We start from the raw sequence: 17,186 nt of genomic DNA on the forward strand, positions 1-17,186 counted from the left end.
CTCTTACTCCTCTTTTCATCTTTTACCGCAGCTAGCACCGTGCACTGGGCTGAGCAGATTAGTCTATTGGTGAATGATTTAAAAAAAAAAAAAAAAAAAAACTCCTTTATCAGATATCCATATACTATACAATTCACCCATTTGAAGTGTAAATTCAGTAGCTTTTAGTTAATACAGAATTGTATAGCCATCACACAAACTAATTTCAGAATATTTTTATCACCCCAAAAAGAAACGGCATCCATTAGAAGTCATTCTTCCGTTCTTTCCCTGCCCCAGTACTAGGCAAACACTAAGCTACTTTCTGTTTCTATAATTTCAACAATTCTGGATGCTTCATGTAAATGGAATCATACAACATGTGACCTTTGTGTGTGGTTTCTTTCCCTTAGCATAATGTTTCAGGATACCTCCATGTTGTGGCATAGATCAGTACTTCATTTCTTCTTATTGTTGAATAATATTTCATTGTATAGATAGATCATATTTACTGTATTTTATTTGCCCATTCATTAGTGGATGGGAATTTGAGTGGATTCCACTTTTTGACTATTAGGATTAATGCAGCTGTGAACATCTGTGTACAAGTTTTTTTCTGGATATAGGTTTTCATGTCTCTTGCATATATACGTAGGAGTTGAATTGCTGGGCCATATGGTAACTCTCTTTAACTTTTGAAGAAATACCAGGTTGTTTTCCAAAGTGGGTGCAGCTTTTCATAGTCCGATAAGCAGAGTATAAGGGTTCTAATTTCTCCATATCCTCACCCCCACTTGTTATGATTTGTGGTTTTTTATTATAATCATCCTAGTGCATGTGAAATTGGTTTCTCATGATTTTGATTTGCATTTCCCTAATGACTGAGGTTGAGCATCTTTTCTTATTCTTACTGGCTGTTTGTATATCTTCTTTGGAGAAATTTGTATTAAAGTCTTTTGGCCATTTTTAAACTGGGTTATCTTTTATTGTTTGGTTGCAATTGTTCTTTATATAACCTAATGTTTTGGTTTGCTTAAGCTGCCAAAATGCAGTAAACGAGAAATAGATTGGCTTTACAAAGGGGATTTATTAGATTATAAATTTTACATTTCTAAGGCCATGAAAATGTCCAAATTAAAGCTTCAAGAGTGAGATACCTTCTCTGAGGAAAGGCTGCTGGCATTCAGGGTTCCTCTGTCACATGGGAAAGCACATGGCTATGTTTGCTAGTCCTTCTCTCCTGGATTCTGGTTTCAAAATGGCTCTCACAGCGTCTGTGGTTCTTTCTGGCTTCTCCTAGGGCATTTTCTTTCTCCCTGTGTCTGTCCTTCACTTGGTTTCATATCTCTGCTCTCTGTCTAAGCTCCCTGGGCTTTTTCTTTTATCCTTTCGCAAAGGACTCCAGTAAAGGATTAAGACACCTTGAGTTGGGTAGATCACATTTCCGTGGAAACAGCCTAAGCAAACCGTCCCACCTACAGTAGACCTGCACCCACAGGGATGGATGAAAAGAACATAGGCTTTTCTATGTTCAAACCAAGCATACCTGAATATAAATCCCTTATCAAATATATGATTTCTCCCATTCCATGAGTTACCTTTTCACTTCCTTGATGGTGTCCTTTGAAGCACAGAAGTTTTTTAATTTTTAATGAGTTCCAACTTACCTATTTTTGTTTGATTGCTTATACTTTTGATGTGATATCTAAGAAACCAAGGTCTTAAGGAATCAGACCTGTGTTTTAACTGTTTTGTAGTTTTAGCTTTTAAATATTGGTCTTTCCCACCCTCCTTTGTAGCAACTAATTTCTAATTCTTTCCATGTCTCTGAAATGTTACATTTTTAAAATCATTCAGATATTTGCTCCAGTATTAAATAGCAAAAAAAAAAAAAATTCATTTTTTAAAAACTTGTCTCATGCTGTTCTAATTCTTCCTCTTTGAACAGATCAGTGATTTTCTTTAATTAGTATTCCTTTTTTAATTCTTTTTTTCCTCTTTTGCCATTTTCTTTTCAGTAATGATCACCTCATGTTTCCTTTGCTGGTGTCATCAGAAACTAAACACTAGATTAGACAGTTGAATATCAATAGCAAATTTCCTTCCTTTTGCCAGAATCTGGAGGGTGCTATGGTCTAATAAGACAGAGGAAAGGGCAAGAAGCTGTGAGAAGACCAGAGTTAAAATGCTCATTGTTCACTTCTGACTTGCTGAAAACTCAAATTTGAGAGCTCAAGGTTTACGAAGACAGGCAGTTCAATAGAAAGATGTGAAAGCCTGTTATCTTTGCAAGTTTCTGAACAAGGCATGTGAGCTTGATATAGATTTCTCTTCATGAGGTTTCAATGGACATTAGGAACCATAAACAGTGGCCAGCTTGTCTCTCTTGTTTTAATGGCTTTTTTCTTTCAGTTTACCACTTTTTTCCTCGAAATGAAAGAAACTTTGGCTGATCTGATTTTCTTACGTATAAAAAGAAACCAGTTGAAATTCAAACCCCACAAAAGGAGCCTTGCCTTTGGCCAACTTCACAATGAGAAACATTTTTCCCCTGTTGTTCTCTCTTTTAGCGAGTTGCAGACCTAGAGCAAGAAAATGCTCTCTTGAAGGATGAGAAAGAACAGCTTAACAACCAAATCCTGGGCCAATCTAAAGGTATATTCCAAAGTGCTTTTTTTTGTTTTGTTTTAATATCTTTTTCCACACTGTTTTCCCCCAAATGTTGCCAAAGACTCCTAACAAGCATGCAGTTAGAGGCAGGATGCTGCAATGAGGACAAGGCTTTCGTAGAAGAGAGATGAAAAAAAAGAATGGTGATTTTTTTTTTTAAGATCCTGCTGTAACTTTTGTTTCAAGAATTTAATGAGGTGAGATGCTCACATAACAGACAATATCATTCATGAGATTTGGGGTTGGGGGTGGGGAGACTGGATTCAAAACATGACTCCACCACATGCTTCTGTGTGGTCTTAAACAAGTCACTCAATGACTGCAGTCCTCAGTTTCTTCAGCTACCAAATGGGTATATAAAGGTCCGGATCTCAGCAGGGTCCTCTAAGGAATGAGTGAGATACTGCATGTGAAGAACCACTTAATTTGATGCTAGACACACAGTACACTCTCAGGACTTGTTATTGCTGTTTTTTCAATTTGTCTTTAGCATCCGTAGTACCAGTCATGGCTTCTTCTACCCAGGAATTTACTGAGATGGTCACAAAGCAAATCCCAGCTCAGCTTCTCTCAAGCTCTTACCAGCTCCTGGAGCTGGTAAGAGCTTGGCTGGGGAAGGAGACTGGGGCTGTGTAGAACCAAGTTTTCATCCCAGTTTGGCATGACCTCAGCACACCACTCCTCATCTCTCTTCCTCAGGTTTCTCACCCATAGTGCAAGAGCTAGAGCTCGCAGGTCCACCCAGCACAAAATCTTTTTGAAAGTATAAAACATTTTTTCATCCCCCTTTAACATTTTAAAAGTTTTCCTTTCTGTTAATATGAGTAAAGAGTTTGGGCATGGGAAAAGCCCATCCATCTATTGGCTTTCCCTCCCTCCCCTAGCCTAACCTTTTGGCCTTATCTTCTCTTAAATCTCCTTTAATCTTTGCACTCTGAGAACGTGAAACAGCAGGTATAGGAAAGAAACTGCAGAACAAAACTTTGGTTTGGTTTTCCACGAGGTCTGCCAGCGGTTGCTATGACAATTGTCAGATGAGAGAGAGGTTGGCATGTTGACTGAGGAAGTTCTCATATATATTGTAGACTTCTCTCTCCCCACTTCTCTCAGAGCAGGGTTGTTCCTTCTCCCCTTCTCCTGAAGATCTAAGCCAGAGTAATGAACTTCCCCTTGTCCCTGCAGTAAGAGAAGTATTTTAATAGATTCTTCCAGTGCCGGTGTTATGAGCTTCTCACAGGCAGCCTTTTAACCAGAGATTAGTCAGAAAGTATGTCAATACATGTAAGGAGAATCCATTCAGAAGGCAAACGGCAGCTTACAGTGCTTGCTTTTCAGATGAATTTGCCCAGAACTCTCTCAAGGAAAATCTCCTGATGAAGAAGGATCTGGAGGAGGAGCGTTCCCGGTACCAGAACCTCGTGAAGGAATATTCACGGTTGGAGCAGAGATACGACAACCTTAGGGATGAGATGACCCTCGTAAAGGCAAGTAGGGTCTTTCTGCTGCCCCGCCGAGCCTGGCCTCTGGTCCCCGGCCTCCGCCCGGTTTTATAGCCCTGTCCTCTTGCAGCTCTGCTTTCTAACACACCATCAACCCTCAGTGGATGGCGTTGTGTGAACAGTGTTGTTTTCCAGCATCTGTTCTTGACATTCTCGGACAGAGGTATTACATAAAAAAGCAGCCGGCCTGTGTAATTCATTCCTAAGAACAGCTCTGTTTTTGACTTTGAAATCTTATAAAGATCTTAGTTATGTATATAAGGAAAATTCCACCCAAGTTTATTTATCTTTCTTGTTTGCCATTCCTGGAAAATCCCTGGATTGAAACAGTAATGCTGGTGTTGGAGTACTAATCTCAGCTTCATTCGTGTGTGCTGCCGAGAGGCCCCAGGGACCTTGGTAAAGGCCTATAGCTGAACATTTCTCCTAATCTCTGATGAAGTACAGTATATATAGAAACATTTTCACGATCTATCAGAATTTCAGTCTTTCTTTTTTTTAACCCATGTAAACATTCCCTCCAGAAAGGCATATTCAAGCAAGATTAAATGCATTAATTGCATAGAAACCAGGAAGAGAAGCTGAATATGAACATATATAGAAATCTTAAATTCTCAGTTTTTATTCTCAAAGACAAATCCGATGCAAAAAAAAACAGTATTTTTAAATGAACACTATAAATGGTAAACTCTATTTCTAGCATGTTAGTATTTTAAACAAAATTGGTAGAGTTCAGGCTACAGGGTAACAGTCATTAGGGGCAGGTGTGCAGCGTTCTTTTCCAGAGCTAGGCCAGCGAGATGGTAGCACTTTGTATACTTTGAAAGAAAGATCGGGAGTTCAGGGTTATTCCACCAGGACTTTTCAGAGAACTAGGCCTTCTAAGTGTTTCAGATTTGCATTTAATTAAGATACAAAGGGACTTAATACTTAGATGAGGCTGTGTTCTCTTTTAATTGTCATTTATTAGTTAGCTGGATGGATGTGGCTGAAATGTTTTGTAAGAATAATTCTATTTAGCTGTCATTCCAAGAAAGAACCATATCTGTGCTTGTTGGCAAACGAGGCAGAAAGCCAACTCCATAGCCTTAATTCTTGAGGAATTAATGGTTCTTATTAACATTAGTTTCTTATGAAGTTTCCATTTTTCTTCCTGAACAGCAAACCCCAGGCCACAGGCGGAACCCATCAAACCAAAGTAGCTTAGAATCTGATTCCAATTACCCCTCTATCTCCACATCTGAGCTCGGAGACACTGAGGATGCCCTCCAACAGGTGGATGTAAGTAATGCTGCTTCTAGGTTGCTGTCTGTTTTCTGGAGACAGTGTTTATTTCCTGTGTGGAGCTGCCCACGGAGGGGTAGCATACCCATGGAGCTAATTCCTGATCACAGGATTACTCAGACGGCAGTGGGTTTATAGACAGTATTCTGGAGTAGACATTTACTGTGCAAAGCAATACAGTATTATTCACTTTACCCATTTACTGCACAAAACAATATAGTATGATTCACTTTACCTACTATCCGGAAAGGAAAGAAGACAGTAGACCCCTGATTTCTCTTGCAAAATTGAGAAACCGATGCAGAGAGTGGAGTTGGCCAGTTTAATAAGAAACAGCTAAGTCATTCAAATAGATATAATTTATTATCCCCACTTAATATTGTAGTGCATATAATGATAACAATAAGTATGCAAGAAAATGTCTCTCCCTGACTTAGAAACTGGATAAAATTAAGAGAACAACAACAAATATTTGGAATGAAAGTGTGTGGTTGATTGTATCTCTATCAATAACAGCCCTTTAGAGTCACCACCTAATGTACTGCACAGTGAACTTTATGGTCTTTGTGTGGTTTTGTCAAAGGTACTTAGCCACACGATTTTTCCGATGGTATTTGAGAAGAATAAAATCACAAGCATATACATCAAGTACATACAGCAAGTACTTGGAGAAATGGAGAGACAGTTATAAATACATGAGTGTTTTGAGCATGCCTTTTATGCCAGGTGTTGCTGGTAAGTACAGAGGAATCAGTGGTGACCAAGCCAGAGAAAGTCCCTGCTCTCACTGAGCTTGTCTGATGGGAAATCAAGCAATAGATAGTTAAGGGAACAAATCTGTAATGTGATTGGAAATACTACCAACTGTTGTAAAGAAAAATAAAGGACAATAAGAGATAGAGAGTGATGGAGTAGAAGGGGGAAGCATAGAAACATAAATGTTCAGAATAAAATATCTCTGGCCTGTTGTATAGTTCTAGGTGGTTTGCTGTTTGAGCTTCATAAGCATGTAATAAATGCTGGCTTCAGGCCCTTGGTTTTGCTACGCAGGCTGCTTATGTCTAGGTCCCTGGAGGCTTCAGTCAGCCTGAACACCAGCCTCATCATCCAGATGTCTCTGTGTGTGACTGTTTACATGTAGACTAAGCACTTCCATCCATGGATTTATGTTCTTCAAGGAAGCAGAGACTGGTTCTTGGTATCAGCCAGAGGAGCTAATACAGTGCTGGCTAGACATGAAGCACTCATTGTGTGCTGGTCGATCCAAATTGTATTGTCATGCTTGTACATGTAGGTGGATATGCTCATACAGATTCACAGGCAGATATATAGATGCTTGTACTATATTCCCACACATTACAGAACCCTGGAGGGCAAACCCAGGCATGAATCTGAAGGGGAAAAATCGGGTAAATGGATACTCCAAGATCTGTTAGCTAGATGAGCTCCATGACAGGGCAAGCACTGATTGTTTCAAATGTGCGGTCAAGTGGTGCTTGCCTGCACATTTACAGTGATTAGTAACCACATTGATTCTTTATCAGTTTGTCCTCAGTTTGACAGTTTTTCTGGTGTGAGACCATTTTCCAGAAGTGAGCTCTTTTAACTTCCAAATAAAATGACTATGTCTTTATCCATTTGCTCTTAGAATATATGATGGGTCATTTTAAATGGTTTGCACAGGAGGAATATAAATGGCTGAGACTCAGATGTTATCTAGACAGAAAATGAGCCTGGAACTCCAACTCTAATATGAGAAATATTAGTTGTCAGGTTTTAGCTTTGTATTTGAGACCTAAGTGATATTTGGGAAGAGGGTGAAAACAGACAGCTGGTATAGAGGTTGGCAGAGAGGCATGCTGTATGTTCTCGGAGGCGTTAATGCTGTTAAACCCTTTTTCCCTGCTTTCTGTCTCCCTTTGAAGGAAATTGGCCTGGAGAAGGCAGCTATGGACATGACAGTCTTCCTGAAGCTGCAGAAGAGAGTGCGGGAGCTTGAGCAGGAAAGGAAGAAGCTGCAGATACAGCTGGAGAAGAGAGAGCAGCAGGACAGCCAGAAGGTCCAGGTGCGTGAAGGGACTCAAGCCTGCAGAACAACCTCTTGTGGTGTCGGGATCAGAGAATGATCTGGCTCATTCCCACCAGGGCTCACAGGGCAGGGTGTGACCACGCTGCGTTATGATGGTGCTGGGTTTCAGAGAATCCCCTCCATCTCGTGTGGGAGTCCTACAGAGTCTTCTTTGCAAGTGCCCCACACCACAGTGGGACAGGAATAAGCTTCCCAAGTTCCCCCAGGGCAAAGGATAGCCACAGGCATAGTTGGGGTGGAGGCTGAGGCATCATCCCCCACTTGTCCAGGGAGGTATAGTTTCCTGTACAGTTGGTGCCTACAAAGAGAGGAGCTCATGCCAAGAGAACCAGAATACGAAATTCTAGTATAAATACAGGCACAAGTCAAATTTGAGCAGATTAAATCTATGGTCTTTTCATACCAAGTCTGGCAAGTGCTTGAATGTAACCTCATGGGGTTGGGACAGATAAGGTCTCCATTCGCTTGCTCTTCCTTCCCAGGACACCACCCTCATCTCAGTCCAGATTACCACCAGTATCATGGGGCTTGAAAGGATGTTGCTTGAAATCTTTATGTCCCAACCAGTAATTCAGGACCTGTTGGATGCCTGAAGTGCACTCAGCACAGTGCTAATGCCAGGCTCATAGAGGGTACTCAAAAATGTCATAAATGAGAGGAGACAAAAATTTAAGAGAAATCCCCAGCTATCAATGAATTTATAATCCAGTTCAAGAGGACCAGCCAATATCAGCAATAAATTAAAAATAACATTAGTAGTGCCTGAAAACATGCAAAGTTAAGTACAAACTGATTGCTACTGTAGGAATAGAGTGCCTATTGAATAATAGCAGTAATCAGGAGGCCAGAACCTTTTCTTTTTTATCACTGGTAGTCAATCTCTGTAAGTGTTGTCCTCTAACGGGTTACAAGGCCAACTCTGACACAGATCCTCTCATTAACTGACCTCACAGTGGGTTCTTCAAAGGCCTTTGGTCTTTCTTACGCGTGTAGGATTTGATACCCTCCCTGCATCCTCAGCCCCACCCCTGCTCCCACTTTTACACTCTGTCTCCTTTTCTGACCAAATGGAAACAGACTCTCCATTCTATATTTCTATGAATTCTTGAGTTTTTCTCTGATCAGAAAATGGGGAGGTAAATCCTGCTGATGGATTTAAGTCTTTCAGGTAGATTACATTTAGAATGGAGTAAAAGGATTAGGCTTATAAATGGCTCACTCCGTTAGCAGAGAAGCTGCTGTGGCAGGCAAGAACAAATCACATACCTGAAAAGCTGCATAGACTATATCAGATAATGCCCAGCTGAACCTATAGATTCATTCTCCAGGTTTCCTGATGCAGAGATGCTGAATAATTTGGGGAAATTTAGCTTCAGGACTGCTGTTTGCTTGATACCAATTAACAAAGGATATCTTGTTCCTGTAAAGATAATCACTCATTGAGGATTAGAGAAGTAGGCTTGGACAGTAGTTCTGTGATGTTTGTTGAGGTTCTCTCTTTAGGAAGAATGATCTTGTTTCTCATAATTTAGTGAGTGTTTCAGTTTGCTAATGCTGCCAGAATGCGAGAGACCAGAAATGGATGGACTTTCACAAAGGAGATTATTAGGTTTCGAATTTGCGGTTCTTAGATTGTGAAAATGTACAGATTAAGGCATCCAGAGAAAGACACCTTGACTTTGAAGAAAGGCCTCCAGCATCTGAAACAACTCTGTCAGCTGGGAAGGCACATGACTGGCATCTGCTGGTCCTTCCTCCCATTTTATTGCTTTCAGCTTCTGATTTCAGTGACTTTCTCTCTAGGCATCTGTAGGTCCTCACTTAGCTACTCCAGGGCAAACTCTGGATTTCGTCTCTTAGCTTATCATCTTCAAATGTCTGTGCCTTGGTTTCATCGCTCTGCTCTCTGTGTTGGCTCTCAGCTCTCTGTGTGTTTTCTGTCTTTTATTCTCTTAATAGAGGACTCCAGTAAAAGGATTTAGACCCACTTTGAATTGGGTGGGTCACAGCCCCACAGACATAACCTAATCAAAAGGTCCCACCCACAATTGGGCCTGCCTACACAAGATTGGATTGGAAGAATATGGCTTTTCTTGGAATATAACAGTTTCGAACCAGCAAAGTCAGAAAGACAGGAGTGGGGCAGGGGAAAGTTTGGAATTCCTCCACAGCACCCTGAAATGGAGCTTTCAGAGGTTGTGTTCTTGGATCTGCCCTTGGTCCCAAGAGCAGAGTCTGTACTGCATTTGACTGTAAAGGGAAGACTGCTATTACAAAAGGAGACAATGTGTAAAGGTGGAAACAGGAAAGCAGAACAACCACATCCCCTGTACTGCAGCTGATCATGGGAAGTGAAGGTTTTCCCCTAGGTTGCAGGGCCAGAAACAATGCAATAAATTTAGGAGTCTTTGACCTGGAAGGGGCTGCAAGAGATGCTTAGACCCAGTCCCTGTCCCCATCTTCTAGCCTGGGGTACACTTAATCCATCCATAGTTCATGGTGGCCTTCCTTTGGACTTAAAGCTTGCTGGCACTATAGATAATCTAATTAAAATATTCCTCCAGTTTTTAGCTCTTAGAAAAAAATATCTTATTCAGGGAATATCGCCTACTACTTGAAATCATCCCAAGAAGTTAACCATTTATGAAGCTGTTTCTACCTTTCTCACTGGGCCATTCAAGTCCAATAGCTGTCAAATAACTATAGGAATTGTGGACTCAGCTGAGTCTAATGAGCTAGTTTTGCCCTTGCCATCCACATGCACTTGGATGTCCTGATGTCAGACAACATTTACAGAGTGTTCATTGTGGGTCAACTATAGTACTACCTGTAGAATGACATGAAGGAAGCAGATTCCTCCCCTAAGATGCTTAGAGTTTCATTGGGAAAATATATATGTGTCCATACTTCCAAATAGCCTTAAGAAACGCTCATTTACCTCATTAGTAAAGAAACATTACAGTATAATATATATTCAGCCTGTAAATGTGAGGGGGGATCATGTGATGGAAGTTGAAGGGAGGTGGGCAGGGAGGGTTGTTTATGGAGAGCTTCATGATGGCTGTAAGTATTGAGCTGCATGTGGAAAGTGGTAAAGAAGTGGATATGCAGAGCATATACAAAGGCATTTGTGCAAAGGCAGGAATGAACACATTTTGACCATGGACAGAAATTCTTCTGTGGGGTATCTGCCATGTAGCCAAGTTCACCTTTTTGTCTTTTCATTTGTGCAGGTAGAACAACCAAAGAGTGACCTGGATTTGGACCACGATGCAGATCTGGCTTACAATAGTCTGAAGGTAAGACTCTTGAGGAACAAGCATTCTTGAACTCTCACCCTGTGAAGGACAAATGATGAAGGTGGGGCTCAAGAAACCTGGTTCTAAGCTCTGGTCTGCTAATAGCTAGATCAACTGGCAAATAACCTTCCTCTCTAAGCTGTAGTTTTCTCATATTTGAAATGAAGGAAAATTTATATTTACTACAAGGAATGATGCCTTACTTACCTAATACAATTTCCTTCAAGTTACCCTTACTAATATTTTCAATTCTGTGCCCTCCTCCAGACTCTGCTCTCCTTTTTGTTTTTCAGCCAACAGAACTCCCTCTGATATTTCTTGACGCCAGGTCCCTTGTTAACATATTCTCTCAACATTTGTTTACAAGTGAAAAATTTAAATTCTCCCTCACTTTTTAAGGACAGCTTTGCTGGATTCTTGGCTGGTAATTTTTCTCTTTAAGAATCTTAAATGTATCATACCACTGCCGTCTCGCCTTCATGGTGCCATTTGAGTAGTCAGTACTTAGTCTTACGTGGCTTCCCTTGTATGTGGTGAATTGCTTTTCTCTTGCTGCTTTCAGAACTTTCTCTTCATCAGCATTTGACAATCTGATTAGTATGTGTCTTGGAGTGGATCTATTTGGATTTATTCTATTTGGAGTACATTGGGCTTCTTTGATTTGCGAATTTATGTCTTTTATAAGGGTTGGGAAGTTTTCCAGTTATATCCCCAAATAATCTTCCTAGCTCTTTACTCTTCTCTTCTCCTTCTGAAACACTAGTGATTTTTATATTTGTATTGTCAATCATTTCCCTAAGATCCAATTCAAATTTTTCCATCTTTTTCACCATTTGTTCTTTTGAGCATTTGAATTCAGTTGCCCTGTCCTTTAGTTATTTTTTCTTCTGCCTCTTCAAATCTGCTGTTGTGGGTCTCTAGTATATTTTAAATTTAAATTACAATATCTTTCATTTCCATAAGATCTTCTGTTTTTCTATTCTTTCAAATTCTTCTTTATGTTTTTCTACTGGTTTCTTGATATCCGTTATGTTTTAACCAAGCCACTGAAGTTATTTAGGAGATTTGTATGAATATCTTTCATTAGTTATTCCAAACTCTGTGTCTCCTCCAGCTTTTTAATTTGATTATTTGCCTTGGCCATATCTTATTTTTTTTTTTTACTTTTTTAATTGTATAATATAACATATATACAAAGCAAAGAAAGAGAAAAGCAATAGTTTTCAGAGCAATCTTCAACAAGTAGTTAAAGGTCAGATCCCAGAGTTTGTCATGGGCTATCATATCATCATCTCAGGATTTTCCTTCTAGCTACTCCAAAACATGGGAGGGTAGGAGAAATGAATTTTTTTTTTTTATCATCACAATGGACTTTTTTCTTTTTTTTTTGAGAAAAATAACATGTATACAAAAAAGGAATAAATTTCAAAGCACATACAGCACAAAATTAGTTGTAGAACAGATTTCAGAGTTTGGTATGAGTTATATTTCCACAATTTTAGGTTTTTACTTCTTGCTGCTCTAAGATACTGGAGATTAAAAGACATATCAATTTAATGATTGAACAATCATATTCGTTTGTTAAACCCTACCTTCTCTGTATAAACTCCACCATCACTTTTGATCTTTTTATCCAACTCTTTAGAGGTATTTGAGCTACTCCCATTCTAACTTTTTCATGTTGGAAGGGGCTGTCAGTAATATAGGGTAGGGAGATGGAACTGATGCTCTGGAGAGGCTGGACCCTCTACATTTCAAGATTTATCTGGTCCAGAGACCATTGGGAGGTTGTAGGTTTCTGGAAAGTTACTCTAGTGCCTAGAACCTTTGTAGAATTTTATATATTGTCCTAGGTGTTCTTTAGGATTGGCTAGAACGGTTTTGGTAGAGGTTTGGCAAGCTATGATAGATAGCAATGTCTAATTGAAGCTTGTGTAAGGGTGACCTCGAGAGGTTCTCGACTCTGTTTGAACTCTCTCAGCCACTGGTAGCTTATTAACTATACTTCTTTTCCCTCTTTTGGTCAGAATGGAATTGTTGATCCCATGCTGCCACGGAGACTTTTACCCCTGGATGTCATATCCCACGTAGGGGGGAGGGCAGTGGTTTCATTTGCAGAGTTGGGTTTAGCAAGAGCGATGGCCATATCTTCTTGCATCTTCATGTGCTTTGTGGTTCTTTTTTTTTTTAATTGGTTTCTAGGTGTTTGGCTATCTTGATAAGGTTATATTGAAAGCTGATTTCCCTCACTCACCTAAGATCTTGTAGTTGCTTGAGTTCGTGTTGAAGGTCTCCCTTGGCATTTGGTGTATCAGTGATTCCCAACCAAACCAAATTCGAGTCTTTGCACTGGCCTCACTGCCTGACTGAGGGAGCCCACTGGGTGGGGAACTGACCAGGCAACAGTCCAGTCAATGCCATAGGTCTCCGTGCATGCTGGAAGCCGCCAACCCTGGGGAGGGGGGAGGGCATTGTGCACTTTGGCGGAGAATCCATTTGTGGGCACAATGGGTCTGGTGAGTCCTAGGCTTCCTCATGGAATGACTTTGGGCTGTGGGACTGAGACGTTCCACTTCCCCTGCCTGCAACCAGTCTGGGAGTGCCCTCAAGACTCGGCTGGCTTGCACCTGAGGGCCTCTGAGGTTGAGAAAGAGCTGGCACTGCAGTGCAGCTCCCTCCTTTGTCCCCACCTCTCCACCCTTACATACCTCTTTGGAGAAAGGATAGAGGCAGCGGGACCTAAAGTGTCTCTCTTGTTGGCCAATTGTCAAATCAACTCAACCCCCCAGTCTCCCCAAAAACAGGTGCCTTCAGTGTCCTGCCTCAGGGACGGAGAATATGCCCTAGGCACTGCAGCAGGATCTCTGTGTATGAATAAAACTAGTCTCCTGGCTCCTAGGAGTGCTTTGCTTTTGGCCAGTCACCAAGACTTGGATTCGTTTTGCTGCTTTGAGATTTGGGTCATCTGTAATCCTTAGCCAAAACAGAGCTAGGCTCCCATGCAGGGACTGTAGACCACCTCCAGTGGGCCTGGAATAGGGTCTGCAGAGGCTCTGAAAAACCTGCATTTCCTTTGCACTCTCTTGTCTTCCCAGCAGATGGTGCTGTTCGGTGACTTAATTGTCCGCAGAAGCTGGATTCCTTCTGGAGGCCAGGCTGCCTCTGAGTGAATGGGCCTGAAACTGTGGGGTTCCTGTGTACTCTGCCAGCCAAAATATGGCTCAGTGTGGGGCTCTGTCCCCCACTTTACTTATGGCAGAGGACTCCCCTAACTGCCCCAGTCTGTAGCTACCCCCCAGGCAAGGACCAGGCTGGCCACTGCTGTTTCCCTCAAGGGTGAAGGATGGGCACCAGGCCCCAGAGCTGGAAACTCAGTCTCTGTCCGAATTGTCTCAGACACTTCATTCCTCACTGACCTGGGCCTTGAAATTCCTTCCCCTGCCCCCACTCCCCTCCCTGGGTTCCCAAACAGTGGGGATCTGTCTTACTCCTGTGAGAGATTTTATAGTCTCTATCCCCTGTGGAGGTGGGAGGGATCCCGGCTGCTGCTTCTGTGTCCCCCACGCCGTGTGGGACCACGTGAAGGGGAGGGAAGAGGACCAGCTGGTCTGGGACAGAAGTTTCCTACCTGATTTTTTTCTTTCTTCAATTCGGCATTTGTAGGATCCTTCTCCAGCCTATACCTTCTTCTACAGTCTGAACAAGTGAGAACTTTGCTTTTTTTTTTTTTGAATCTTTGGGGAGAGGTTTTCAGTAACTGTTTTTGTTGCCATATTGATGACATCACCCCATTACAATTTCAGTTAAAATAAAACGCAGCTGTTGGAATAAAATCACTTTGGCAAAAATATTAACCCTGTATGGGCAGATGTAAGGCAGAGGCAACTCCCAGTGCAGCCAACTCTGGCTGGGCAGGAGATGGAGAGGTAGAAGGATGAAATGTCCAAGGTCCAAGGACAAGCAGGGAGGAACCTACAGAAATGGGGCATCAGAACAGCCCACTCCCTGATCTCATTCCCAGAGGACTAATAGTGGAGAGTTTACCCCATCCGCCAGGGTCAGCCAATCTGACCCTACTTATAGGACCACAAATAACTCTAATAGCTGCATTGCCCAGGAGAACAGCCCAAAATTACTCCCATGGCTTTTTTAAAAATGCAATTTTGTTGAAATGTATTCACATACCATATAATCATACAAAGTATACAATCGGTGGTCCACAGTACCATCATATAGTTATACATTCCTCACCACAATCAATTTCAGGGCATTTTTATTACTCAAAAAAAGTAATAATAATTAAAAAAAAAACACCTAAAACATCCCATATCCCTTATTCCCTCCCCTATTATTTATGTATTTTTTTGTCTTTATTTTCTTACACATTTGCCCATACCTGGATCAAGGGAGTGTCAGTCACAAGGTTTTCACAATCACATGGTCACACTGAAAAAGCCACCTAGTTATATACACTCATCATCAAGAATCAAGGCTACTGGATTGCCATTCGGCAGTTTCTGGTATTTCCTTCTAGCTATTCTAACACACGAGAAACTAAAAAGAAATATCTTTATAATGTATAAGAATAACCTCCAGAATGACCTCAGCTCTATTTGAAATCTCTTAGCCACTGAAACTTTATTTTGCTTTATTTCTTTTCCTCCTTTTGGTCAAGAAGGTGGTCTCAACTCGTAATGCCAGGAGCAGACTCATCCCTGGGAGTCATGTCCCACATAGGAGGGAGGGCAGTGAGTTCACATGCTGAGTTGACTTAGAGAGAATGGCCACATCTGAGCAACAAAAGAGATTCTCTCGGGTTGACTGTTCGGCAAAATTATAAGTAGGCTTAGCTTCTTTTTTGCAGGAGTAAGTTTCATAAGAGCAAACCCCAAGATCAAGGGCTTAGCCTATTAAATTGGAGGTGGTAATGCTTGTGAGAATATCAGGAAGTACCCAGGTGAGGAAAATTAATATTTCCACATTTTTCCCCTGTCCCTCAAGGGGACTTTGCAAAAACTTTTTTTGTTTTCTGCCCACATTACTCTGGGATGCATTGGGTTCTTATATTAACTTGTACGAAATAAAATATCTTTCCCTATTCCAAGGTCCCATGTAATTATTTTGTTTGAAAAAACTTGACCATACAGGTTAAATTAGCTAATGTGCTATAGAAAATATAAACTTTGCACCAAATAAACATCTCTTCCTTTGTTCTCTCAAAGAAGTTGAAGTTTTAAAATACAGACAGTATGATCCTTTACCCTGTATTCTGATTTACCTTAGTCCTAATCGGATCAGCTTCATTCATATCTCTTGTTGAAGTCTGATCTCTTTTTCACCTTCCTTGCCGGTTCTTGAATGGAGCGATGCTGACTTTCAGAGCTGCAGAATGCTGACACCAAGTCTCAGGTGTTCCCAAAGTTTCAGGGAACAACCAGGTTATGCACAAAGAGCTCAGCATCTCAGAAAAGAAATAACAGGTTGTAACTCAGGAATAGATGTGACTGCTGTAAGACCATACAATCTAGGAACCTGTACAATAAGTGTTATTGAACATCTGTATTCCTTAATTGTCGATTACCCAATCCCTGTCCGCATCCTCTCGCCTGATAACTATGCACTTTAATTCACTTCTCAGAGTTTGTACATTATAGTTAGTCCTGTTAGTGAGGAGTTAAAACATTTGTCTTTTCTTTTCTGGCTTATATCACTCAACATAATGTCCTCAAGGTTCATACACCTATGAAGTTGTTCATGCCTGACAACTTCATTCCTTCTTGAAGCCTCTCAATATTCCATCATATGTATACACCACAGTTCACCCTTCCATTCCTCAGTGGTTGTACCTTTAGGCCACCTCCATCCATTGCAAATCATAAATACTACTGCCATAAATACCAGTGTGCAAATGTTCATTCGTGACCCTATTTTCAGTTCCTCCAAGTATATACCTAATAATGGGCTTGCAGGATCATGTGGCAACCCCATACTTCGTCTTCTCTGGAACCACCACACTGCCCTCCAGTGGGGCTGCACCATTCTACTTCCCTGCCAGTAGTGAACAGATACATTTCTCTCTCCACATTTTCTCCAGCACTTGTATTTTTCTGTTTATTTTTTAGGTAGTTTTATTTATACACCATGCAGTCCATCCTAAGTAAACAAGTAATGGCTCCTGGTAAAATCATGTAGTTATGTATTATATACACCACCACAGTCTATACGAGGACATTCCCATTTCTTCTGCAAAGAAAGACAAGGGGAAAAAACGACATAAAAAAAAAATAATGAAAAGGGGTGGTGCAATGGTAGCTCAGTGGCAGAATTCTTACCTGCCATGCTGGAGACCCGAGTTCAATTCCCAGA

General features: G+C 41.1%; 1 protein-coding gene across 3 annotated transcripts in view; it reads left to right on the forward strand.

Moving 5' to 3' along the window:
- Positions 1–17,186, forward strand: part of MYO5B (myosin VB) — a 461,360-nt gene that overhangs the window by 385,724 nt on the left and 58,450 nt on the right. For all 3 annotated transcript variants that reach the window (XM_077135491.1, XM_077135492.1, XM_077135490.1), the window contains exons 23-27: positions 2,550–2,634; positions 3,985–4,133; positions 5,310–5,429; positions 7,358–7,498; positions 10,755–10,820. In XM_077135491.1, coding sequence (XP_076991606.1) covers positions 2,550–2,634; positions 3,985–4,133; positions 5,310–5,429; positions 7,358–7,498; positions 10,755–10,820 — 561 coding nt within the window. The remainder of the gene's footprint in view (positions 1–2,549; positions 2,635–3,984; positions 4,134–5,309; positions 5,430–7,357; positions 7,499–10,754; positions 10,821–17,186) is intronic.

Source organism: Tamandua tetradactyla, chromosome 18 (genome assembly GCF_023851605.1).
Source record: "Tamandua tetradactyla isolate mTamTet1 chromosome 18, mTamTet1.pri, whole genome shotgun sequence".
NCBI lineage: Eukaryota > Metazoa > Chordata > Mammalia > Pilosa > Myrmecophagidae > Tamandua > Tamandua tetradactyla.